We start from the raw sequence: 26,111 nt of genomic DNA on the forward strand, positions 1-26,111 counted from the left end.
GAGCGAATTAAAAGAAGATGGGGGTTTGGTTATTAGTCAGGCTTGCAGCAAGCGTCTCCCCAAAGAGAGAAACTGCACTTTCTCTCATATTCATTTCATATTTAATTTGTGAACTTTTTCAGTCTTATCTCCAACATGCGACTCCTTTAATTAAAGGACCATTAGCTTGATTAGCACACATAAAAAGTAGCTTTTCATCCTGACCTATTTCTGCAAAATATACTTTCTGGACATTAAAGATAAAAGTTGACAATGAAGAAGTAAAAAAGCTTATTTTTTCCAGGCCGGATTCAATGATTTTGTTCAGTTTTTGTCTCTGGCTCGCATTTATCTTTCCATTTCATGACGTCTGATGTTCACATTGCACATCATCAAAAAAGATTGCGCGCAATTTGCAGGCTCATGAAGCTCAAGCGCAAGTTCAGTAAGGAAGACATGTGTTAAAACTCGGTAACCAGTCTCTCCTGATTGAAATATGTTCGTCATATGATGGAGGTGAATGTGTAGAAATGGAATTAAAGTAATCGTACCATGGGTCTCTCCCCCTTTGTAAATTGACTAGACAAAATGCATTGCACATAAAGCAGAGAGTCAGTAATTGGGAAGATTAACCAGCATTCACTTTTGATCGTCTCTGCATTAGTTGAGAGCTTGAGATGTCAATGTTTCAATCTCTCGTCTTTCCAAACAGCACTCACAGTGACTGGCAGGGAGTGAATGGAAATATTATATTTAATCAAGTTTCCCGTCTTGTTACTTCAAACTAATTTCACTTGTGAGAAGCGCAACCAGTGTGTTTTCCACACTTTCTTTAATAAGCGTGAATTCATTGTGTGGAAAAGCCCCTTGGAATGCTATTTTGCAACATTATTTCAGACACAGTCTGCATGAATAGTTCATTTCAGTGATCATGAAAACACATGCATCCATTCAGATTTATGAGGAAAGAAAAACTGTGACAGATGTTTCCTTGATGTTAATCAACAATATTTTAAGAACTGAGAAGCATGCTCAATCTTGGATTTTACTTGTATAGCTACAAATGGTGAAAGCAGAGGAGGCTCTGATTCAATTGCAGGTCAGGCAGAAGTCACATTGTCTAATGAGCAGAAACACTTGTTCTGACTTGTGCTGAAGCATTTTGTATTTTTTATTCATTGGAAGCTTTTCTTGTGGAATGTATCATTCTGACCTATGTGGTGAGGATACAAATGGATGCTTTGTAGCACAGCAGTAGGAAGATCTTGGACAATTAAGTATTGTATCTTCGGAAAGAAATGCCTGTTTAAAAACTGCTTTTTAAAAGTATAATCGGTTTAACAATCTAATGTTACTGTGCAATGCTGGGAATCTGATACTGAACTTCTTTATTCATAATAGACGTTTCACATTTGCTACTGATCACAAACATTTCCATCTCATTTTTCATGCAGTAACTGATCTATCAAAGTAATTTGAGAGAGAAAAAGGTTGTCTACATGTTATCAATATTTTCAATTGAGCATTGGGTGAATAGCAATGAGTATTATTACAATTGTTGTCCCAAATTATAATAAAAAAAATTGCATTGTGGAGGGAGAACTGAATGACAGAGACACAGACTGTCATGTGACATTCCTCAGTGCATTAAACTCTAAAGAGGACTAATCTGTAAAATATGGTAAGCAGAGTGCAAAACGACGATAACAATATGCAGCGACTTCCACTGTTTATTTGTTTAATCTCGGTGGCATGAGACAGCCAATAAGATCCTCAGACTCATACTTGCGGTGTTGGAATTGCTTCTCAGGTTGATGACTCACTCTCAAGCTGCTGCTTGCTTGCTGTGCAGGTTTCCCTCCCGGACTGAAGAGAGATGATGAGTTTGTGACCTTGGTTTTTATCAGAATTCCAATAAGATGTCTTTGCTCATCTACATGTAGGATTTTCATCAAGGATCGAAGGGGTCACGTTAATGGTGCAGGGTCGTTATCGTGTTAATGTATTCACTGTGTATGACGATTTTCTTCAGCTCCGATGGCCTTAATACTGAGTTCCAGACAACTCGGAGGTCGGAATTTTCCCAGTTTCCAACCTCCAAGTGTAAATGTATAGAAAACCATGGCTGACAGTGACAGTGTTTCTTTGGCATGTGTACAAACATTTCCTTTCAGGCATTTTTAACATTTTCCCAAATTACTTTTGTGCAGAGACAATACGTTTCTGCCTAACAACTTGTTGACATCAATTAGACTTACAATAAGTTTAACTATGTGTGATGTTCATTGTTTACAGTCTGATTAGTAACTTGAGATCTATGCAAGACTGGAGCATTGTGGTGCAATCGGATTGTTTCACACGTAGCCAGTTTACTAGCAAATTGCTAAAACATCGTCAGATGAAAGCAGTCAGGTTTCGGCCAATGCGTCTCTTTTGAAACAGCTGTTTGCTGAAGCTGAAAATACAACCAGAGCAAGGAGAGTGAACCAAAGCAGTAACGTTGTGAGCCGGACAGCTTAACAATGAGCTGAAATATATCCAATAGCTGCTGAGGCATTTCATATGTACATTTATGTCATATTTCTCGGCAAAAGAGATATGAACGCGTGAGTGGTAAATCGCCAGACAGCACAGAATATTATAAGGATTTAAATAAAACAAATAAATTGTAGAAATGAACATAATCTTTTGCTTTATTGCTCAGTATAAAAATAATTGCACTTCAAAAGATGAGTCTGTACAAGATTGTGTTCCTTCTATAAAAAGAGATTCTTGCAGTCCATCTGCACACTGCAGGAATAATAGTTTCAAATTGTTTAGTTTCATTTTTGGAAATTTGGCTTGCAAAAGTCCCACATGTGTCCCATATGCTGTTTTGGTACCTCAGATGAAAACATAGGGAGAAGGTATTTCCCATCGCTGTAAGTGATAAGGCAACAATTGAAAAAGACTAGAGGGAAAGAGGCAGAAGATTAGATGATCCATTACATCCAGCAGAGTTTGTGTTTGTGACTCTTGGAAACACAAAAAAAGGTCCAAACTTCAGTGTGTAGGAGCTCTGTGTTTTCCGTGTTTCAGGACAATCCGGTGTCACCGTGGTTCTCTCCCCTGGGGAAGGACAGAACACAAACAGGGGATTAAATTATTGTTTAAATCAGTTTATATCTATATTTTTAAGCAAGTGGCAGTGGATGTTGCTCAGGCAAGCATGATATTCTCTTACCTTCCTCCTCATCACAAGCTCAATCTGTATGATTGAATCCTGCTGTGAGTGTTTGTAGTCCGACCAGCTCTTCTGCTCTCAGCCGTCACACAGAATCGCTTCTGTGCCACGGGGCGATGTTTCTGAAGCAGCTCGGTATTCACATGTAGCTTCCATTCTTATCTGGACAACAGTGAGACAAGTTCAAAGAAGGACCCAGCGTTATTCCGTTTTTTCTTATTGTCAACAAATGGCACCATTTTGTTCCTGAGGGAAACAAAGTTATTCACCTGATCAAACGTGATCGCTGTTTCATGGTCTTTTTTTTGCAGAAGACGCCTCATCTCACCGTCCAGGGGCCTCAGTTGGCGCCCCGGTTGAAGAGCTCCAGCACTGTGGCGTTGGTTTTCTCAAACATCCACTGCTGACTAAGAGAAGCGGGGTCGCATGCGTTCATGAAGACTCGCCGCTCACTCGGGCTGCTGTCGATGCAGCTGTTGCTGACAGGGTGATAGAGACTCTTATCCTGGAGGAAAGAGAAATGGAACGTATTCATGTAGGTCCTAAAAATGTCAACAAGGCGTTTATTCCCATCTTGATATGACTTTGGGGGCATTTTGGTGAAAGATGAAATAACATACTTTCAATACATTCCCACCAAAAATATTATCTACCACCCATCCCACATCCCACATACAAAACAGAATATTATCGGGTGTTTTTTTCCAACTGGTTGTTGTGTTTTTTTGTGTTTGTTGCTGGCCCCATGGTGCTCCTTTAGCTAGTGTGATTAATAATACAAACCAAGTCAAAGCAGGACAGTGGACACATGTTTTTCAACAAATAAAACAGACTGAAAAAATTATTATAATGTTTAAACTTACGTATTATTTAGAATGATCTGAAAAGCAACACATTCTTCAGGATTGTCCTTTTTGTACTTCAACAAAAAGTGCCAGAAGCGTGAGCTGAAAGATGTAAGACTCGCATCACATTGTGAGTTTCAAGAAACAGGATCAGGGTAAGTTTAACATCTGTTATGTATGCATCCTTCAGTTTTCCTTCAGATCCATTTAATTAGATGTTTAACAGATGGTCACCATTATGTTGAAATTATTCATTAATTGACTGAAGTGATGCGTAGCTGACCAAATAAATTGCTGCAGCAGCACAGTTGAAAGGCCAAAAAAGAGATTACAGCTGTGAAAACCACCATAAACTGCAAACTTTCAGTTTCCACTCTCTTCTCCCATTACCTCTCTGTAGCGCCACAGCTGGTTCCCCTTCATGCCGTGACAGTCGTACAGGGTGACGGGGCTGTTGTGGGAGACGGCGTCGAAGCAGACCTTCCTTGTGTGAATGGGGTCACCCACCCGAATATCCTCCCTCCAACCAAATGTTAACACCTGGGAGGAAACACATCTCAACTGTAATTAAAAAGCATTTTCTCTATCAGAGTGTTTCTCTGTGTGGAGTTTGCCAGGTTTGAATTGGATCGAGGAGGAGAGTGTGCCGCACTATGTCAAAAGCCATCTGAATCAAACCTGTGATTACAGGGTGCAGAATATCAACTTGATTCTTTCAGATCATCCGGTTTGTGCATCTCTGCTCAAAGGAGACAGAAGGTGAATGAGGCTACAGTCTCAAGGGGGCTTTCATGTTGGGAAGAAATTACGAGGCTTAGTGCACAAGTATTTTAGACTTCGTATGACATGCACGTCATCACTTGCAATCCCAAGTGTATCTTGTGGCATGTCAACGTGATATTTTACGAAAAAGATATTCCTGATTTTTCAATCATCCCATCCAAACAGCTTTTTCAAAATCAACTTCCGTCTTCACAGGAAGGTTTAGTCAAACAAATCTACTTAGTCATGTTTAGGAAAAGATCGTTGTTTGGTGTTGAAATAATAACAGTTAGTGCCGTTACTGAAGTATGCAAGTTACGGGACAAATACATCAAAGTTGACTTCTCGTTTAACATGGGGAATGAACAGTGGTCTCTTGGGAGAAAGATTGCGTCTTGTTTGACCCATCCACCTCCTCTCCTGCCCGCTCTTTGTGCTTTGTCTTTGTCTTTGTGGGATATCTATGAATTACATCACATTGTTGTTTCTAGGCATAGCTACGAATGCTGGATGGGGACAGTCGAGACATATTAGAATATATCCAAACATTAGCAGGAATGTTAAGTCGCCCATCTACAGTAATGTTTCGCATGTTAGCTTGCTACCGTATTGGCATGCTAACATTAGCAGCTACATAACAATTAACTAGGATTCATCTGCTGGCATGTTTTATTTTAAGCAAAGCGTTACACCAACTGAACGGCCGACATTGCCGCGACTTGAGCGGCTAAATATACCCAAATAAATGAACAAGGATACACAGGCCCATGCCTCCATTTGGTTCTGAAACAACTGGCCAATGGGGTCATCTCCTCATTAACCCCTGCATGATGGTCATGGTCCTGTCAGATACAACATATGTAGTGTGGCACTCCAACCTTGTGTGCTCCACAAAAAAATAAAACCTCCAAGGTCAGGAGACCTCATGAGACGTTTTACTAGAGAAGGTGTAACGAATGACCCTCACCTGTCCGTGACTCCAGGCCACCTCGCCCCGCCCCTTCACGCAGCTCTCCATGCGGATGGGGCTCCCCGAGACAAAGTGTTTGATCTCCATGCACGTGCCGCTGCCCACGTTCCGTATCTTCGAAACACACAGAAAAACGCAGTAACAGAAACGGGTACTGCTTGCTCTTTATGGATCACTTGTTATGGATTGTCCCAGCACAGGTTCCATCAGATATTGTTCTTAATCCAGCAAAGGCATGTCTGGATTTAGGCCTTCATGGGCCCCTGTGTTTTTTTGGTCCTGACCTGCAGAACATGCGTGTTGTGGCTTTATTTGGTGAACATGGACCACTGTATTACATCACACGTTTTTGTTCGACTTATAAAATCACATGTGGGCAATACTGACTTTGGATCTGTGTAAAAATAATCCTATTTCAGTATTGCTTTGTTGTGTTTGATCAATACACAATGTAACATGTACCTCCATTCCAGAGGGACTGTGCCATTGGGTTGCCATTTGTGGCCACATAAATTCAATGTTTTTTTTGTTTTTTTTTAACACTTGGAAGATCCCAAAGGCTTGTCTGGCCCCTAGGTGTGGACCCACGATGCTCTGATGATAGTTGCAGCATGCAGGAAGAGAAGGAAAATATCCAGTTGTATTGCAAACACGTTTCATCACTGTTTCTTGTCTGTTGTTACCACTGGGATTTTTTACCATCGCTATCTCTAGCTCGATGCCCATCCGTCTTTTAACTCGGACAACTCCCACAAGTGTTACATTCCAGGTAAGTAAAAACTCCAGTGTTGAATTGAACATGACATGTGCCACTCCACCACACTTTATAGCCTCATGCGGTGTTTGGGATTAAGATCACTCCATAGCCCATTCCCACCACACAGCCATGAATGTAATTCTGCAGCAGTATAATTAATAGATTAATTGTTGCATGAACAACACAAAACTTTTAACAATGTATAAAGTCCATCTCTGTTTTAGTTAACAAAAGGACTAAAAGAAGTAATTCACAGATGTGTAAACATTGTACTTCCATGACCTGATTCTGAATGTATAAAATATGAGCTCCAAAAATATTGTCATGATGAATTCACTAACTTTTAAAGTGTTTGGTTTTTCTGAGAACCATAGTTGGGGAAGAGCCTAAAGGCATTCAAAAACGCTTTTTTCTTCTTCAGATGATTTAACGAAAGGTAGAAACAGCTGACATTTTCAAACCAAGAGATAAAAACACTGTTTTAACTTTGCTTTTAGCTATGAAGCGGTTTATACTCATGTCCTCATTCCTTTGATATTGTCATTCCTCTTACTTTTGTCTCTGCAGATTGTCTTTTTATATCTGAAAAAGAGGTAGAGGACCTTCACCAGTCATTTACAAACTTAAAAATAACGGTGTTAGTGCTGACAGTGGGTGGGAGCTAATTGCCTTATTACTATCCTCACCGGCAGATTATGTATTAGAGTGTGTGTGTGTGTGTGTGTGTGTGTGTGTGTGTGTGTGTGTGCGTGCGTGCGTGCGTGTGTGTGTAGCTCTGCGCCTGTCTGTCTTTTCACGGCTAATCTCGCATACTGCTGGACCCGTCAGCCTTATTTTTCTGTCCTCATCCTTGACTGTCTGCTCAAGGACCTCCAGTGATTCACAATGTTTCATTGAAGGTTTACAGCATCATTGACAGCTGATTCTTGTATCTCATACGGATTACGCATCATTCCTCTCTTCATTTGCATGCCCATCTGGGATAATATCATGTATGTGTTATGACCCTCAATCAAGGAAAGCAATATAAAGGGTGTAATTTGAAAGAAAATTAAGAAATAAATTAGGTTTTGAGGTGAGACTCTGAAAGTGGCTGAGAGAGAGTGCTGCTGGGTGGAAGAGAGACTTTTAAACTCAGGTGCTCAGAGCAGGTGGCACACATCAACAATTAGGGCTGTAAGGCAGTACACCACCTCAACATCACATGACTTATTTCTCCCATGTACCTGTCAGTCAGGTGTGTATTAGAGCTCATACAGTACATCTCTGAAAATATTAAAAGTGCGGCGCAAATAAAGTTTGGTTTACTGAAGAACTGGAGATGTTGCAACTTTCTAGGGTCTTATCCATCCAAGCATTTTGAGTGAGTTTAGATAATGAGTTAAGATAAGAGGATACGTTTGTGCTCTGTTGGTTTATCGTTGGCTGGCATGCAAGCATAAATATTTCCAAATGTGTGTACTTCTCTTTACGTTCTCTTCTCCATGCAATCTGTGAAACATCTATCTCGGTCCACACTTTATCAACGTAATCCGTACCTCTCCCCAGGCAGCAGCAGGAGGCTCCACCATCGGGTAGTGCTTCGGTAAATCCCAGGCCACCTCGCTCATGAACCACTTGAAGCTCTTGCAGTTGAGCCGGTTCCTCAGCTTCTTCTGGGCCGTCATGTCCCCCGCTGACAGGTGGCGGTACTCGGGCCGCCGCTGGTAGACGTACTCTGCGTATGTGTCCATCCACACCTCTGCCACACGTTTCAAGTTCTGAAATCAAAGAGAGAGAGAGTCAGGCGGGTAGATTCGTTCACTAAGCAGCCTACTTTTCTTAGCAGGCATCTCAAGTCTGCCAGAATGTCTATGAGCCTCCTGCAAATAAACCCCAAATCCCACAGTCCCTGGCAGTGAGGATGATCTTGTGGAACCACATTGGACTGTTTTGTGAACATAAATGTTTGCTGTTAGTACTGTAGATTGCTCTCGGGGAGTCTTCTCCGCCAGTGGCATCCATTTATTGACTCTGCCTCTCACATCAACAGCAACATTTTGCTACTTTGCTGTAGCTTTTTAAAACTGTTTACCAATGAAGACCACTTTGGGCCAACTGAATTACAGTTGACCGTATAAGTTGGTTTCCGTGAATGCCGTTTAAGTTGAAATATAGTAGCACTTCAATAAAAGAAGACGTTTCAAGTGTGATCAGAATTTAAGAGGGGAAAAAACTGATGATCAAATTTAAATTCAGGCAGGCAGCGAGTTCATTTTCTCCTTCATCTGCAAGGTCAGGCTCATTTAGGACTGTCAGCACTCCCCTGAGGATTCAGTTTAAAGGCTGCTGGTCAGAATAAAAAGTCAAAACAAAGGCCGGTGCCTTTCCGTCGCATACCGAGCCAAGTTCCAAGCTGCAGCCGACGCATACGTAATGAACAGTTTTAGGCAATGCTCCAGATGATTTAGCTCTTTTAGACCATTTCTCATTCTGTGGAGGTACTTTGAAGCATATAAGCAACAAAGAAACTTAAGCTCATTATTCACAGTAACACCTGCAAACGCTATAAACCGTAGATAGTGGATACACGGCATCCTGCTGCCTCTCATCTGGTGGTCTTTTGGTCGTAAATGCTGAACTGACTTTTAAGTGCTTTTGGCAAGGAAAGGAGGAGACTACTTAGTAGAGGACATTTGAACGAAAAACACTGGCATTCCCTTATACCCTAAACCACTTAAAGGCTAGCTCACATTATGGCGATGTGTGTTTGTGTGTGCGTAAGTATACAGTATGTGTTTGCACATGTGTAGTATTGATGTTTGTTCATGTTTCTGCACTTGAACCTCATTAGACAAAGGTTCATTTGCCCTTCTCGTAAGCTTGTGATTACCAGTTATGCATAATTTTAGTCCAGCTTCACTGTTCGGCGCAGTTCAAGGACACGTATCGTTCTTATAGTGTCGGTGCATGTGTGTTTGTATTTGCTTGTGAAAGATTACATTTCCAAATCCCTGTACTCCAATAGTTCCTGAGCTGAAATGTATGTGGTTTCACATCAAGCAATATGTAAGCATGAATCATAAATATGTCACAATGATAAACACAACCCCCCAACAATGTCACCAGGGTAAAGCTTGGGGCGTCGAAAGGACAGTATTTTTTTTTTTACATCCCTGCATTAAAAACATCTTGCAGGGACTAACAAACAAAAAAGACAACATTGAGCTGCATTATCGGAAGAGTGTTATTTTTATCTTGGCCAATACAAGGCACAACATAGAAATGCAATATAAAAAGGCTGGAATGATGACAAATACATTACGCAGACCACAGCGGACATTGAATGGCTCGCCGCACACATCAGTAACGCGGATGCTGAACGTATGACTTGGCCTTTACATTAATTGTTTATTGGTTTAATTTAATTTTTTACAATAAAAAAAAGGAAATACATTTGTGTGCTTTACTCTCAGTATATGGACCTTTTGAAATATTAGGTTTGATTTGAGGTCTTAATTTCATGATGAATAATATAATTCAGCTAAACTGGAGTTTACCATCGTGGTGCACCTGAGAAATATCGCAAAAACAAAAGCACGAACAGCATTACAAATACTGTCGGTTCCACTGTGGTGGAGATTATTAAAGGAGTGTCAGACACCTAGTGCATCCTGTGGTTTATGCTACCTGAGCTCACGAGAGCTGAGTGGATCAGCCTTTAAACAGCCAACACTGATCCATTATGCTTTGATTAGCCCTGCAATCTTAGAGAATAATCCTACTTAAAATATAATGTAGTCCATTGTTGTGTTGTGTCTCAGATGTAAAAAAGGGTGATGCGACACTGAACCCCTGCATCAGACTTTTATGGTACACAAAAAATCTGATCTGCTGAATTGTATTTTCTCATGAACTGCGGCGGCATATTGTAGGCACAGTGTAAATAATTACCTTCGCCAAGCTGATCCCACCGGGGACCTTATAGGGGACGTACTTCCTATAGATGTGTCCTACCCTGGAGCAAGGGATGTCCTCCATTCGACCACCACACATCCACACCTGAGAGAGAGAGAGAGAGAGAGAGAGAGAGAGAGAGAGAGAGAGAGAGAGAGAGAGAGAGAGAGAGAGAGAGAGAGAGAGAGAGAACTCTTTCATCAGACGGATCTCTATTGCATATAGACGCTTTGTCCATCTTAAGTTTCAAAGACAGAAAGTTGCGGAAAGGAAGGAGGAAGGTTAGGAAGGAGACGATCAACGAGATGAGCAGGAGAGTGATGGCCAAGAATAAAGGAGGCATGAAGTACAGTGATTCTAACAGGCTTATAAATCCTGGGAGACCAAGAGGAGAGAGGAGGGAATTTGGAGGGAGGGCAATAAAGATGAAATTGCAGGATAACGGAGAAAGAAGAGAAGACACAAAAACCAAATGTTCATCATGATGGTGACCTGATATCACCTGAGCAGCAGGTTCAGATGAGAAAAAGACTCATTGGCACAGAATACTATGACAATGTTTAAAATGAGCTGATATGGGAGAAACAATGGCGACTGCAACACATATTGACTGCAAATGCTTTCCAGGAAAATAAGTAATGCTGTTTCTTTGAAATATTGAAGTCATACAATGAGAATTCAATATTTTAAGCACCTTGATGTGTTTTTCTTAAGTAAAGAAAAAACCTTTCTTGAGTGTTATTTTATCTCTTATTTTCCTTTCCCTTGTCTATCTCACATAACCGACACATCCGGCAGTGGCTCCTCATTTTTTGATCCTCCAACTATAATGAAGACAACAGTCATGATTCTCTGTCTTGGCTTGGAACGTTGAAAATAAACCTTGAGAAAGAAAGGGAGGCAATGAAGAGGATCACGATGAAAGGAAGACTTAGCGACAGCAGGCGAGATGGAAAAATGGGTTTTGTTTTAACGACAATAGCAAAATGAAAAGTAGGGAATTGAAAAGCTGGATTTAAAACATGAAAACAAACAAGCTAAGTACAAGCGTGTAGGGCGTCCAAATTGTTTCAGCAGAGTGAACTCCTTTATTATGTAAATAAGATGGATGCTATTTGAAGGCTAGAGGCAGGTTGAAACTACTGGGAGTTCAAGAACATCAACAGGAAAAATGGTACATGAAATATACATATGATTTCAAGGTGTTAAGCTCGTGCAATGCAGAGTTCAGAGGAGGTGTGAAAGGCAGTCGTCAAACTCCTGTCCAATGCATTTACAGGTGTAAGCAGATGGCCTCGCCCACTGTGTTCCTGCCGCACATTTAAAAACATTATACTGAGGATGAAAGAGCAAAACTGACTAATGTAAATACTGATGAAACTTATGTGCATTTCAAAATGGATGCAGATGAAGGCAATGCGCTGTCTTCTGGCCTAATAGGATGGTAGCCTTTTTTAAGCTTATATATATATATATATATATATATATATATATATATATATATATATATATATATATACACATACATACATACATACATACACACAAATGATATGGGGGGGATACAACTAAACAATTTGAATATGCTCATGCTATTCATCATATTTCTTTGTTTATTGTTATCCCATTAGACACTTTTATTAGTATTACTTCTAATACACACAATACTGTTACTCTCTTTATTTGTATGTTGTTGTAATTTCTGAGCAATCTCTGGCACAATAATGTCCTTCAGGATTAATGAATGGCTATGAATAAATAAATAAATAAAACCTATCTAGGGCTGTACATAATAGTTGAACGCTTCATTTATAACATTGAAATTCCAAGTCAACATTTGAAAACCTTTTCAACCTACAATACAAGCTTTTTCTTATTCAAACTTTAATTTGATTGTTTGTAACTTGCATTGAGTTTGAGATGGGAATGATTTTAATCCCAAAATAGCATGAGGCTATTGAACCATCCAGACACAGCAGACAAGTCCTCATTGACCCGTGCCACCTTACCAGTCTCTCTCTGGTCTGATAAAGTTCCAGTACCAGTGAACCAACTCAGATCAGTTGATAGAGAGAAACTACAGAACTACAGAATTCACTCCAACTGCATGAATAAAACATATTGCTGCAAGACAAAAAAATCCAGCATTGACTAAAAGTGCAACTAAAACTTGTCTCTATTGATGCCTTTGGATAAATAAAACATAAATCCAGTATATACTGTATGTCAGTGGCTCTTGTTTTCTGTTTCCTTCCACTGCATGAATAGTGATGACCAAACCAAGGCTGGCAGCAATAAACAAAAAGTCAGGGAAAAAAAACAGAAATGTAAATCTTCAAGGTTCGTCCTGGCTTGGTACCAAATCGGAATGACTGACTATATGCTTTTTAGATAACATGCATTTTGTTTGTGTTTGCCTGCTTCGACATCTGGTCCAGATGGCAATACAGACAGTCGGTCATTAACTTGATGCAAACATATTTCATGTCATGAACAATAAAGTTGATGTTTTCTTTGGCAAAAAAACAAAACACCAAAAGGCTGGTGCATTATATCATGATCAAATCAAGCATACCACTGGCCAATATGTGAACGTTTATCCTACTACTCATCCAAAAATATTCTTGCTAAAGTTCTGAATAAAAAAATGATGATCATTTATTTTTCAATGCATGCTTTTGGAGAAAAGTTTTCCTCTACCAACTATTTGCCAGTTAGCTTACTTTTATACAGCATACCTACTTTTTTTGTGGCGCCTTCCATGGAAGAGTAATTATTTCTGCCACCAGAGCAGCTGTCTCTGAGGAATGTTCGCATAACTGAAACTCCAATCTGCCCAGGGCGGTATTGAAAAATCCACCGTCAGTTATGTGCCTTGCTCCATCTCCTTGTTTGGCATGTGATGTCATGTTGCCTCTGTTCACTCTGTGCCTGTATGTGCTGAGATTATTTACCCTGCATGAGTTGGAAATGCTTGATATTCCCATACTTGTGTGACCAAGATGGAGCTTTAGATTAACTGTGCCAGTGAATGAAGTGATTGTGTGTCACATGCGAGCAGGGCCGGGCTGTCTTTGGGAGCAGCAGTGTGGTTGTAAGGATTAGTATGAGAGCCTGTTACTCAGGAGATGGGCTGTCTGCTCTGTATCAGCTAATGGGGATCTTAATAAAAAGGAAACCAAATTGAATATCTGTAGGCACAATGTAGGCTAAGAGGCACAGCTAGGAATGTGCTGATAGCAACATTTAATGGTTTGATAATCTTGGCCAAAATAATAACCTTGGTTTGGGATATTTTCTCAGTAATTACTTAAATGTTATGAAAAGCTTCAAAACAGTATTAAAATGTAAGAGCTTTGCACACAAGTCTCCACCCTGGGTCTCGGATGAAGTTAGTTGAGGCCTATCGTTTCAGATTTAAATTAAGGAAATCCTCACCTTTTGCTCAAGCGCAGAGTTATCCTTTGCATTCTCAGGGTTAAAGTGGAATTATACTCCTGCGTCACAGTGTAAAGTAGTCAAATTGTACTAGGTGCTTTAGGTTTAGGGAATTGATTTATATTTCAGCGTCAGATTTCAAACGTTGAAACCGCCACCGCCATCACACTAGGAAAATAAGAGGCTGTGTCGTGCTTACATTATATACCTCCAAGACATTGTGTTGGAAATGAGTTTGCAAGATCACAAAATATGTGGCGTGTTGCTGAAAAGAAGATTCCCAAGCCGTTCTTCAGCTAATTTGATGATGTCTGGACTAGCAACAGTCACCACTGGCATCTAAATAAGTATTTTTTAATCTGAGACTATCACAAGGACGCCGCAGAATCTTCCAACAACTGTTACAAACGTCTGTTAAAATATAATTCATATGAATGTCCACTGCTTTGGCAAAGATTTGGTTGGATTAAGGCTTAAAAAACAAATTGGTGAAGGTTAGGAAGAGATTGCTATCATGACTGTTAGGAAAAAGGAAATGAAACATATATCATGATTCTCTTGTAACAATAACAATATAGAAGGTGATGTTTTTGATGGACATTGGGGAATTTTCTTCTCTTTTGCAACCCAAAGCATGAATGTCAGAGGTCAGCAACCCAACAGGCTCCAAGGAGCAGGCTTCAGGTTGGAGTGGGATGGAATAGAAACACTGCCAATCTTATAAATGTGTGAACAAATCTCTGCTTTCCTTACTCATCTGCAGGATAACCAAAAAGGGACATTATATGCTTTTTAATCAGTTTGTCAACACATATTGTTCTTGGAGGTGAAAAGAATAATGTTCTCATTCTATTCCACAATGTGGGAAAAAAGCGGCCAGGGAATAATTCTAATGAATTTGAAGGGGAACATTCAAAATAAAGCCGGACTCTCAAAGAAAAATCAAAGAGATCATCTTTTTAGTTTTGAAGCAAATTAAGTCCTAAGTGAACTGGCACAGGAAGCTTTCATCAAAGTTGTGACAGAAACCTAAAGAAAAGAGGATAATGGCATTACTTGGGAACATAGTTAATTTCCAAAAAGACATGTTTTATTAAAATTACGTGTATGACCCCGATGGCAGGATGACTGGTTACAGGATCCAGAGTAAATTCCAAAAATGTCATCTGTTAATGTGTACAATAAATGTGCATTCAATTAGCCAGTAGTTTATGAACATTAAAGAACATTATTTTACCATCCCGTCCACAAAATTGAGGAAAACTGGCTTTAACTGGAATTTACATTTAGGATTTGATCATTGTTACTTTAGCTGCCATAAATATTATTTGTCATTATTGAATATGCTTGTTTACTGTATTATTATTTGTACAACTTGTTTCTTGTATATTGATTTTGTTTTCTATTTACATGTGATAGGAACCATTTTTACGTCCTATGTTTGTGCTGGGACGCTTTTAGTTGTGACAAGCTCCAAGACATGTGCAACGTGAGAAGTTTTACTCCGTTGAAAGCTGAAAGTTATAAGTTAAAGTGACAAGGTGTTAATTTAAGGCATTATTGTTTTCCAAGTGGACCCATTTCCCTCTCAGTAGTGTGCAGCCAGCGAGGTATGTTCGTTATGTTTAAAGTCCGTCGCGCATATTTACGTGCAAACTGTTTATCGTGTAAAGTGAACGCCAACTTGTTTTGTATGTTAAAATGTCTTTAAACAGTATGACGGTGGATTGATGACGGTGATGTTGACAGAGGCGAGTTGAAGAATAAATAATCCATCAGTACCAAAAGAACCACAAAGCGTCGTGTATTTCCTGGAGGGAGTGATAGTCGAACTCGAACCTGCGACCGTTTCCTGGCCTGCTCTGCAAGACAGCTCGTCAAGATGGAATCACAGATAAGCCACTGTTCAACGTTGAAGGACTCACACACGTTCATCCATTTTTTCATGAAGACGTCTGTAAATCAGACACTTAAGTTTGTGTTCTGAAAGGTGACACAAGGATTGAAAAAATATAAAGGATTACAAAGGGCTGTGTGCAGCCAAAGAACATAACGGTGTTTAACAAGATATTAAGAGACATTAATGTAAGTGATTTATGGATATTGGTCATTCATTTAAAAAAGAGGTAATTGATATATTTAAGGAAAGATAATTTTTTGTTTGTGTGCATTTAAGAAAGCTGTTATTTTGAGTGATTCTGCAAGATTTCAAGTCTTTATAATGCCCACTTTTATTCTGAAGGGTTAATTTAAAAGAAAGTAACCTAACTTGGCATATCCTATTCTCTTGAGTATTTTTTTTGTAAAATGTTTGTTGTAAACTGCACAATTTATTTAAGACAACTGGATTGTGTACAGGTCACTTTCAAATAATTTAAGATGTCACAAACAAGTAAAGAGAGTCAGTATGAAGGAGCACTCGTAGAACAAGTAGTAGAAACAGAGCAGACAGATGAGTCTAGCGTTGTAGAAGAAGCCGGACAGTCTGAAGAGCCTCGACGAAGTGAAAGAGCCCATACATTAACGGAAAAAGGAAAAGAATTTCAGAAAGAAAAAACCAAGCATCTACTACTTCGCTTTGACAGCATTTATGACCGCTGGAAAGCTTTAACTAAGTTAGCTAAGAAATCAGTTAAAAAACAGGATCCCAGTAACATCCTACAAGAACACATCATCAGTATTCAAAGAGAGTTATCGGAACTGAATAATGTTTATGAAGAATATCGAAAGATTGACAGCCCAGCTCACGAGATGCGCCGCAAGCTGGATAAATGTACATCAGTCACAAAGATTGTCGTACACAATGCGCAGTCTCAAATTCAAGGAACAAAGGAGGAACTGATTTGGCCAGATGTAAGCTCTGTATTCGCATCTACTCTTTCCAGTGTTTCATCTTCGGACTCTAAGTGTTCTAAGGCTATTTCCATTCGCTCTAATTTATTCTCCGTTAAAAGACAAGAAGCCGCTGCTGAGTATGCAGCCACCAAAGCTGTATTGAAGATTATGGCTGAGCAAGATGCCACCAAGAGAAACTGCGAAGACTGGAAGTTGAGGACAAGCAGATAGTTGCAGAACAAAAAGCAGCTGCATTAACTTGCCGTCTTCAAGATGAAAGAGAAGAGACTGAATGTAGGATAGAAAAGGAGAGACAAGAAGCTTTGCTCTTAAAGAAACAGCAAGAAGAGAATGCTGCAAGAAAAAAGTCTGTAGAAGACTTGAAAAGAGAGCTTGGACGTTTGGAGGAGATAAAAAGACTGAATGCAGCCAGAGCAAGGCTTCAAGTCTATGATGAACATGAGTTGTATCCAGACCAAAGGTTTCTTCCACATAAGTCTGAGCTGCCTCTGCTCGAGCAAGCAATTGATCAGGTGAACCCTGCATATCAGCACCCACAAACACTAAGAGATGTGGCTCCAAGAAGTGTGATTCACAACGACACAGGAGAGCTTGTGAAAGTCCTGGCTGAAGCTATATCAGCAAATAGGCTTCCAATTCCAGAGCCTACAATCTTTACTGGGGATCCACTCAAGTTCAACCATTGGAAGTCTTCCTTTCAGACACTGATTGAGAGAAAGAATAATCCAACTGCAGAGAAAATCTTCTTCCTTCTGAAATATGTGGGAGGAGCAGCTAAAGAAGCAGTAGAAGGTTATTTCCTGATCGATTCAGAAGATTCTTATCATGCAGCATGGGACCTCCTCAAGGACCGTTATGGTGAGCCTTTTGTGATTGCCAAAGCTTTCCGAGACAAATTACATGCTTGGCCAAAATTAGCTCCTAAGGAGAGTGCAGACTTAAGAAAATGTGTGGACTTTCTACGTAGTTGTGAATTTGCAATTGCTCACAATGAGAGTCTAAAGGTTCTTAATGATGATATTGAGAATCAAAAACTAGCTGCCAAACTACCCGACTGGTTAAGTACCAGATGGAGCCGAAGAGCCACACAATACCAACTGGAACACAGTAGGTTCCCAAGCTTTATCTACTTTGTGACATTCTTGTCAATGGAAGCTAGTATTGCGTGCAACCCTATAACATTCTACAACGCATTACGGGAATGTGAACCCGATAAAGCAAAGCTCAAGAACCAAACCACGGTGCCCTACAAGAACCAAACTGTAGGTGCCAAGATCTTCACAACTAACACCAGTGAAAGAAACACAGTCACATGTGTGTTATGTAAGAAATTAGGACACAGTTTACACAAGTGCTTCAAATTCATTGAAAGGACAGTAGCTGATCGAGTCAAGTTTATTCAGAGTGAGAAACTGTGCTTCGGATGTTTAAGTCTTGGCCATCAATCCAAGAGCTGCAGTAGCCGGATGGTCTGTGACACCTGCTCAAAACGTCATCCCACATGCCTACACGAAGATCTTCACACCAAGAACAAGAACCATCTAAAGTACTACGTTACGGCAAAGAAAGAAAGCTACAGTCAACACAACAAGACGTTATCAAGGAAACCACATCCAACAGAGTTGTCCAAGATGGCAATGCTACACAGACTTCAACGATAGTACCTGTCTATGTCTCAACGCAAAGTGATTCAAGTAAGGAAGTTCTTGTCTACGCTCTGCTAGATTCACAAAGTGATTCTTCCTTCATTCTTGAGGAAGTGGCAAACATGCTAGATACGAAAACGGAAACGGCTGAAACTATCTACAATGTCGTCAAAAAAGACAATTGTACACTGTAAAAGACTCAAAGACCTACAAATAAGAGGGATATTCTCCTCTATGAAGATTACAGTGGCAACAACGTACACTCGTGAATTTATCCCTGCAAATCGGACACACATTCCAACTTCAGAGACCGCTAAAGCATGGCCTCATTTGGAGCATCTTGCAGAACAAATTGCACCGCTAAAGGAATGTGAAATTGGTATGCTAATCGGGTACAATTGCCCACAAGCGCTAATGCCTAGAGAAGTCGTATGTGGAGAAGAAAATCAACCCTTTGCTCAGAAAACAGATCTAGGTTGGAGTATAGTGAGTTATGGTGACCCACAAGAGCACTACAGTGATGCAATTGGAGTAAGTCACCGCATCATTGTAAGGAAAGTGACACCTGAACCAAAATCATCAATCAAGCTCAAAGGTGAAGTTTGCTATGTTTGCAAGACTCAGATCAAGGAAATCTTAAGTCCAGATGACATAATTAAGGTGCTAGAATCAGATTTCAGAGAAAGAGTTGAAGAAGATGCAACCGTCTCTCAGGAAGATCTCCACTTCTTGACTAAGCTGAGAGATAAAATCAATCACAAACAATATGGTCATTATGAAATGCCCTTACTTTTCAAACAAGCCAGACCAAATCTACCCAATAATAAGTCATGTGCTGTTCAGCATCTAATCGGCTTGGAACGAAAGCTCAAGAGAGACCAGAAATACTGCTCAGACTACATGAACTTCATGAAAGATATCATTGCTCGTGGTGATGCAGAGAAGGTTCCCACAGAAGAACTCAACAAACAACCAGCATGGTATATTCCCCACCACGGGGTACACCACCCTCAAAAGCCTGGGAAGATACGCGTCATCTTTGATTGCTCAGCAAGATTCCAAGACACGTCATTGAATGACCACCTTCTTACTGGGCCAGAGCTCACAAATACCTTGGTGGGAGTTCTCTGTAGGTTTCGCAAGGGCCCGATTGCTATTATGTGTGATGTGGAGCGAATGTTCCATCAGTTCCATGTAAGGCCGGAAGACCAAGACTACCTGAGGTTCTTATGGTGGGAGAATGGTGACCTGATGTCTCCACCATCAACTTTCCGGATGAAAGTCCATCTGTTTGGGGCAGCCTCCTCACCCGGCTGTGCCAATTTTGGGCTCAAACATCTGGCCGTTAAAGGTCAGGATCAATTTAACCAAAACGCTGTTAAATTCATCCAAACGAATTTTTATGTTGACGATGGACTAGTGAGTGTAACGTCTGAGGCTGAGGCAATCCAACTTGTCAAGGAAGCGAGAGATCTTTGTAGCACAGGCAAGCTAAGACTACATAAGTTCATCTCCAACAGCAAGCATGTATTGAAATCAATACCAAAAGAAGAGTGCGCTGAAAGTGTGAAAGACCTTGATATGGCTTTGGGAGAGCCGCTCATGGAAAGAGCTCTTGGAGTTCAATGGTGCGTGTCCTCTGATGACTTTCAGTTCAGAGTAACAGTCAAGGAACACCCATTGACCAGAAGAGGAGTACTATCAACAGTAGCTTCCATCTACGACCCATTGGGGTTCATAGCCCCTTTCATTCTCCTGGTAAAGCAAATATTGCAACAATTGTGTCGAGACAAGGCCGGTTGGGATGAGCCACTCTCAGAGGAGCTCAAGACACAGTGGGAATCGTGGCTACAAGATCTACAACACTTGTCTAATGTAAGGATCAAAAGGTGCTATATTCCAGCAAACTTCATGGATGTCAAACAGTATGAGCTTCACCACTTCTCAGACGCCAGCGTCACAGGCTATGGGGAGTGTAGTTATCTCAGAACAGTCAACACTAATGGAGATGTCCATTGTTCGTTAGTCATGGGGAAGGCACGTGTTGCCCCCACCAAAGTGACCACAATACCACGGCTAGAGTTATCTGCAGCAGTGGTAGCAGCAAGGACAAGTGTTGTGCTCAGAAATGAGCTCGAAATACATGGTCTTCAAGAACACTTTTGGACAGACTCGACGGTTGTCCTTGGATATATAAACAATGACGCAAGACGGTTCCACGTCTTTGTGGCCAACAGAATCCAAAGAATCAAGTCCACTACAGATCCAAAACAATGGCGATTTGTACGTTCTGAAGATAATCCTGCGGATCATGCTTCAAGAGGACTAAAGGCAGATCAGCTTGTTGCTTCAACTTGGTTTAATGGGCCAGATTTTCTGTGGAAAAGAGAGCTGCCCATAGAAGATGTCAAAGTGAGTGAGGTCATTGACAACGATCCAGAACTTCGAAAGGCCCAGGTACTCAACACCAAAGTGAAAGAAGACAGGACATTGTTAGACCGCCTGACAAGGTTTTCTGACTGGAAAAGAGCTGTCAAAGCTATTGCTCGTCTTAAGCGCCATGCAAAGCAAATCAAGGGTCTCAAACCTAAAACAAGTGAAGCCACAAGTGTTGAGGAAAGGCAGGAAGCGGAGCTTTTCATCATCAAATTGGTTCAAACGGAAGCATTCAGCAGTGAAATCAAAAGTATAAAGCAATGCAAGGAAGTAAAACCCAAAGACAAAACAAACAAGCTACACAAACTAAGTCCCTTTGTCGATGAGTACGGTGTGCTCAGGGTGGGAGGACATTTGACAAGATCTGCTCTTCATCCACATGTCAAGCATCCTGCCATCGTACCCAAGGCAAGTCATGTGTCTTCTTTACTCATCAAGCACTACCATGAAAAGGTACATCATCAAGGAAGAGGAATAACTGTCAATGAATTGCGATCCAATGGAATATGGGTTACAGGATGCAGCAGCGCAGTTGCCTCTCACATTTACAAATGCACAACATGCAGAAAGTATAGAAGGAACACACAGGAACCAAAGATGGCAGACTTGCCAGAAGAAAGACTGGAAATAGCCTCTCCATTCACATAGTGGCATAGACTGCTTCGGACAATTCTATGTGAAAGAAGCAAGAAAGGAACTCAAAAGATATGGTCTTCTTTTCACCTGTATGTGTTCTAGAGCCATACATATTGAAATGCTTGACGATCTCACGACAGACGCTTTCATCAATGCACTGCGTGCATTCATCGCAATACGTGGCAATGTAAGACAGTTGAGATGTGATCAAGGTACCAACTTTGTTGGCGCAAAGGGAGAGTTCATGAATGCAATGAAGGACCTGGATCATGAACAGATAAAGGAACATGGATGTGAGTTTATAATGAACTTCCCATCATCAAGTCACATGGGAGGTGTATGGGAGAGACAAACTAGGACCATCAGAAGCGTTCTAACAGCGATCCTTGACCAATCTGCTAAAAGACTTGACAGTGCGTCACTTAGAACCTTTCTGTATGAAGTGATAGCTATTGTAAATAGCAGACCTCTGACAACAGAGCACTTAAATGACCCAACAAGTCTTGAACCTCTCACGCCCAACCATATCCTCATGATGAAGTCGAAGATAACAACTCCCCCTCCTGGTCAGTTTGTGAGTCAGGATCTCTACCTACGCAAGAGATGGCACCAGGTACAATTCTTGGCAAATGAATTCTGGACACGGTGGAAGAAGGAGTACCTCATTAATCTTCAGCAAAGACAGAAATGGCAAAAGGATAAGAGAAATGCGAACATTGTCATCCTACAAGAGGATGTTTCTCCACGAAATCAATGGAGATTAACAAGAGTAGCACAGGTGTACCCTTGCGCTGATGGAAGAGTCAGAAAGTTAAAACTGTTTATTAGTGACTCAACCTTAGATAACCAGGGAAAACGCACCACGGAGCCAGTCTATCTTGACAGACCTGTACACAAGACGGTTTTACTGCTTGAAGCAGAATAAATGTCATGGTTATTTTTGTGAGATGAAATCCCAAAAGATGTGATTTGGTGGGAGTTTGGCTGCCATAAATACTATTTGTCATTATTGAATATGCTTGTTTACTGTATTATTATTTGTACAACTTGTTTCTTGTAAATTGATTTTGTTTTCTATTTACATGTGATAGGAACCATTTTTACGTCCTATGTTTGTGCTGGGACGCTTTTAGTTGTGACAAGCTCCAAGACATGTGCAACGTGAGAAGTTTTACTCCGTTGAAAGCTGAAAGTTATAAGTTAAAGTGACAAGGTGTTAATTTAAGGTATTATTGTTTTCCAAGTGGACCCATTTCCCTCTCAGTAGTGTGCAGCCAGCGAGGTATGTTCATTATGTTTAAAGTCCGTCGCGCATATTTACGTGCAAACTGTTTATCGTGTAAAGTGAACGCCAACTTGTTTTGTATGTTAAAATGTCTTTAAACAGTTCGACGGTGGAGTGATGACGGTGATGTTGACAGAGGCGAGTTGAAGAATAAATAATCCATCAGTACCAAAAGAACCACAAGGTGTCGTGTATTTCCTGGAGGGAGTGATAGTTACCTTAAATGAGATCTCGTACTGTTCTCCTCCCCAGATCTCCAGACCGGTGTCGTATCCTCCCAGCTTCCAGAACCACTTCTTATCTACAGCAAAAAGTCCACCGGCCATCACTGGTGAGCTGCGGGACACAACATACAACACACACTCAATACTTGTAGTACATTTTGTACAACAGCTGCACCCAAAAACCACAACATGTATATGCAGAGCGGCTGCAGCGCTCCCCACTTCTCATCTGGCAAAAGAAAACATCTAAATACTTGTAAGAGTTACTCTCAAACAGCTACAACAACTCACAAGATACTTGAACTCAGCACTTGTTTGGAGTCAAAGGAACAAAATGGGCAGAGAAAGCAAGGAGAATATCAGAAAGCATCACTTCTAACAACTGAAATATCAAAATGTCGACAGGTGGAACTTCTCAAGAGAGAAATAGAAGCAGACATGAGCAGATGCATATTGATTTGAAATGGACTTTTTCCTTGAAGCTTGAAGGAAGTCTTGGCTCGAGTATCTGCTGGCTATCTCAGAAATATAGCCTCTCGCCTCCAGACGCTTAACCGGCATCAGACTGACAGCTGATGGGTTTTCGACCTAAGCTGCATACATAATTATTGTGAAATTGAAAAAGGATTATTTTGCTGAAAATGATGTTATTAACAATCATTTTAAAGGTAAAGGTCTAGACAAGTATATTTGTGCTCAATTATTGCTATTAAAAAGAAACGTTGTGATCTTTTGTTTGAATATATGAATGTAATTGGATGGGGAGCTATGGATGTATCCCAATGATAATTACACATACTAGCCAATATTTTCTTGTCCAATTTGTAGGTTTTACCTTAACCAGGTTCTTTATCCCATGATGTACCGAATTCAACCAGAAAGCAAACGGCAAATAAAACCAATGTGTCCCTTTTAAAGGAGACACAGCAAGAAAGAGTCCAAATGTATGAATGGCAGGAATTTTTCAAATTACTGTGGCAGCTAAATCTATTTCTATGAGATTGATGGATTCAATATGTTATCAATATGTTCACTGGAAGTAGCATGAGCAACATAATGACGAAGCAATGAGAACATATGGATGGCAGGCATAACAGCAAATTGTGCTGCAGGTGTTGTTTGAGAGGTTTTTAGTTCTTTGCCGTGACCCCGGTTCTCAGTTGGAATCCACTGTAACTGCTCTAAATCCAAAGCTGACTGCAGCTGCTGTCTGCCATGATGAGGGCGAGACAAACTTTCCAGCCGACGTGATTACAAAAACTCAAATGACAAAGTATGAGAGTCAAAATGAGAGCGAGAAAGCAACACACATAGACACGGACAATGAGTCAGAGTTCATGTATTTACGGTGGCGCTATTTCTCACCAGATAATGAAGATGCACTGAAGAGTGCAGAACCAATTAACCCAATGCAGAGCACTGTGGCTTCTGTCTGTTGTGACAGGCTCTGTGCTGCCAAGTGTGAGGCTTGTTAGCGGTGGCATTACCGCCGTACAGTGCTTGATTGTAGCGGCAGCACACCTGAGGCAGACAAAATTGGGGCAGCAGGTGCAGACACACGACTATATGTGATTTCTTGTTAGGAACCCAACCCACCACCACGTGCCTTCCTCTGATCCAATTCATGTCACACTGATCTTAACAATCAATCACAGCTCAACCCCCCGCCCCCCGGCCCCCAATCCACAAATACCCCATCTTTGGTGCAGATGTATCACAATACATGCTTGCAGATACACCGGGTTGTCATAGTTACAAGCTTTTCATCACGTAGAAGTCAGAGGCAGGCAGCCAGCAGGTATTCTGCTCTCGCCAAAGTCGTCCCCGAGGAGGATCAATTAAATGGCAAACAGGGCAGCTACTGTACTGTCAGCAGTGAGAAACACTCCGGGGCTTCCCACGCCTCATGAGCTGTGAGCACAGACACGAGTCCCGTGGTGATAACAGCTGGGTTTCAGCTGTTTTTCTTCTCCAAGGGTGAAAGGATGAAGCGAATCCACTAGCAGCAGATAACTGAACAAACACCTCTGTACTTCCCTCCGACATTATCTTTTTTTTTCTTTTAACATATCTGTATCACTTGGGCCAAACCGCCTTGTTCTATGTCATAGATGTAATTAAAGTAAAACAAAATTGGAGGGGGGAGAATATGTTTGCTGTGCCTGCTATTTGTTGGATGGGTCTCTAAATTGCCAGCTAAACGATACACATGTGTGCTAAATGAATGGCATTGTTTGCTGTGTGATGAACTTGTCATCATCTCTCCAATTACCTTTTTTCAATGACAATAATGTTCTTTATTCAATATTGGCATGTTTCACAGATGTTTTTTAACTCATCATATTATTACAAAATCATGGGAAATTATGTGATGTTTCCTCTCTTTTGGAAAGGCTTTCCACCAAATTGTGTTCCCATCCAGACACAAGGAAAGTAATGAGTTTAGACACTATGTGAGAGCGATACGGCCTGGGTCCCAGTTGGTGTTCCAATTTATTGTTAAGGTGCAGGATGGGGTGGAGGTCGTGGCTCTGCGTAGGCCGGTCAAGGTCTATCACACCAAACTGGGAAACAAACCTTCCGTTAGAGCTGGCTTTGTGCAAGGGGCATTACCATGTTGAAACAGGAAAAGGCCTTTACCAAACTGTAGCAGTAAAGCACATTATTGTCTAAAATACCATTAATTTATTGAACGCAATGTCCACATACTTTGGGCAAGCAAGTAGTAATAAGTAAAATAATTGAATGGACTTTGTATTAATACAAATTTAAGTGTGCGGGCAGTGAGCCTGATTCCCACTGGCTGAAAGAAAGTAATATGAAACTGTTTGATTTTGCCTGGAATAATGAACCATTGCTCAAAAAATTGGTCTTAATCTATATTAGTATAGATTTGAGCACAAAGGACTAGTTTGAATCGTTGCAGGGGAACGGACTTAATTACGTCTGAGACAAAGTGAAGCAAAGGAATGGATGAAGCAAACAGCTTTTGTGTGTTGATTAAGAAAGCTGATATTGCAGTTACAAAAAAGGACACATTGGGTAGCTATAATTACTAGGATTATTATATTAATTTACATTGTGCATGGAGAAAATCAAATTCACACTCAACTGGTGC

General features: G+C 40.7%; 1 protein-coding gene across 1 annotated transcript in view; it reads right to left on the minus strand.

Moving 5' to 3' along the window:
* Positions 1-3,314: 3,314 nt before the first annotated feature.
* The window catches only part of LOC306732840 (polypeptide N-acetylgalactosaminyltransferase 10-like), a gene marked incomplete at its 5' end in the record, with an annotated part of 74,280 nt that continues 51,483 nt past the window's right edge, over positions 3,315-26,111 (minus strand). Inside the window, 7 exons of the mRNA XM_079214009.1 lie at positions 3,315-3,364; positions 3,472-3,707; positions 4,438-4,587; positions 5,777-5,893; positions 8,075-8,296; positions 10,470-10,577; positions 22,988-23,105. Of these exons, the coding sequence (XP_079070135.1) occupies positions 3,543-3,707; positions 4,438-4,587; positions 5,777-5,893; positions 8,075-8,296; positions 10,470-10,577; positions 22,988-23,105 (880 nt within the window). The 3' untranslated portion in view covers positions 3,315-3,364; positions 3,472-3,542. The remainder of the gene's footprint in view (positions 3,365-3,471; positions 3,708-4,437; positions 4,588-5,776; positions 5,894-8,074; positions 8,297-10,469; positions 10,578-22,987; positions 23,106-26,111) is intronic.

Source organism: Taurulus bubalis (genome assembly GCF_910589615.1).
Source record: "Taurulus bubalis genome assembly, chromosome: 2".
NCBI classification, from domain to species: Eukaryota; Metazoa; Chordata; class Actinopteri; order Perciformes; family Cottidae; genus Taurulus; species Taurulus bubalis.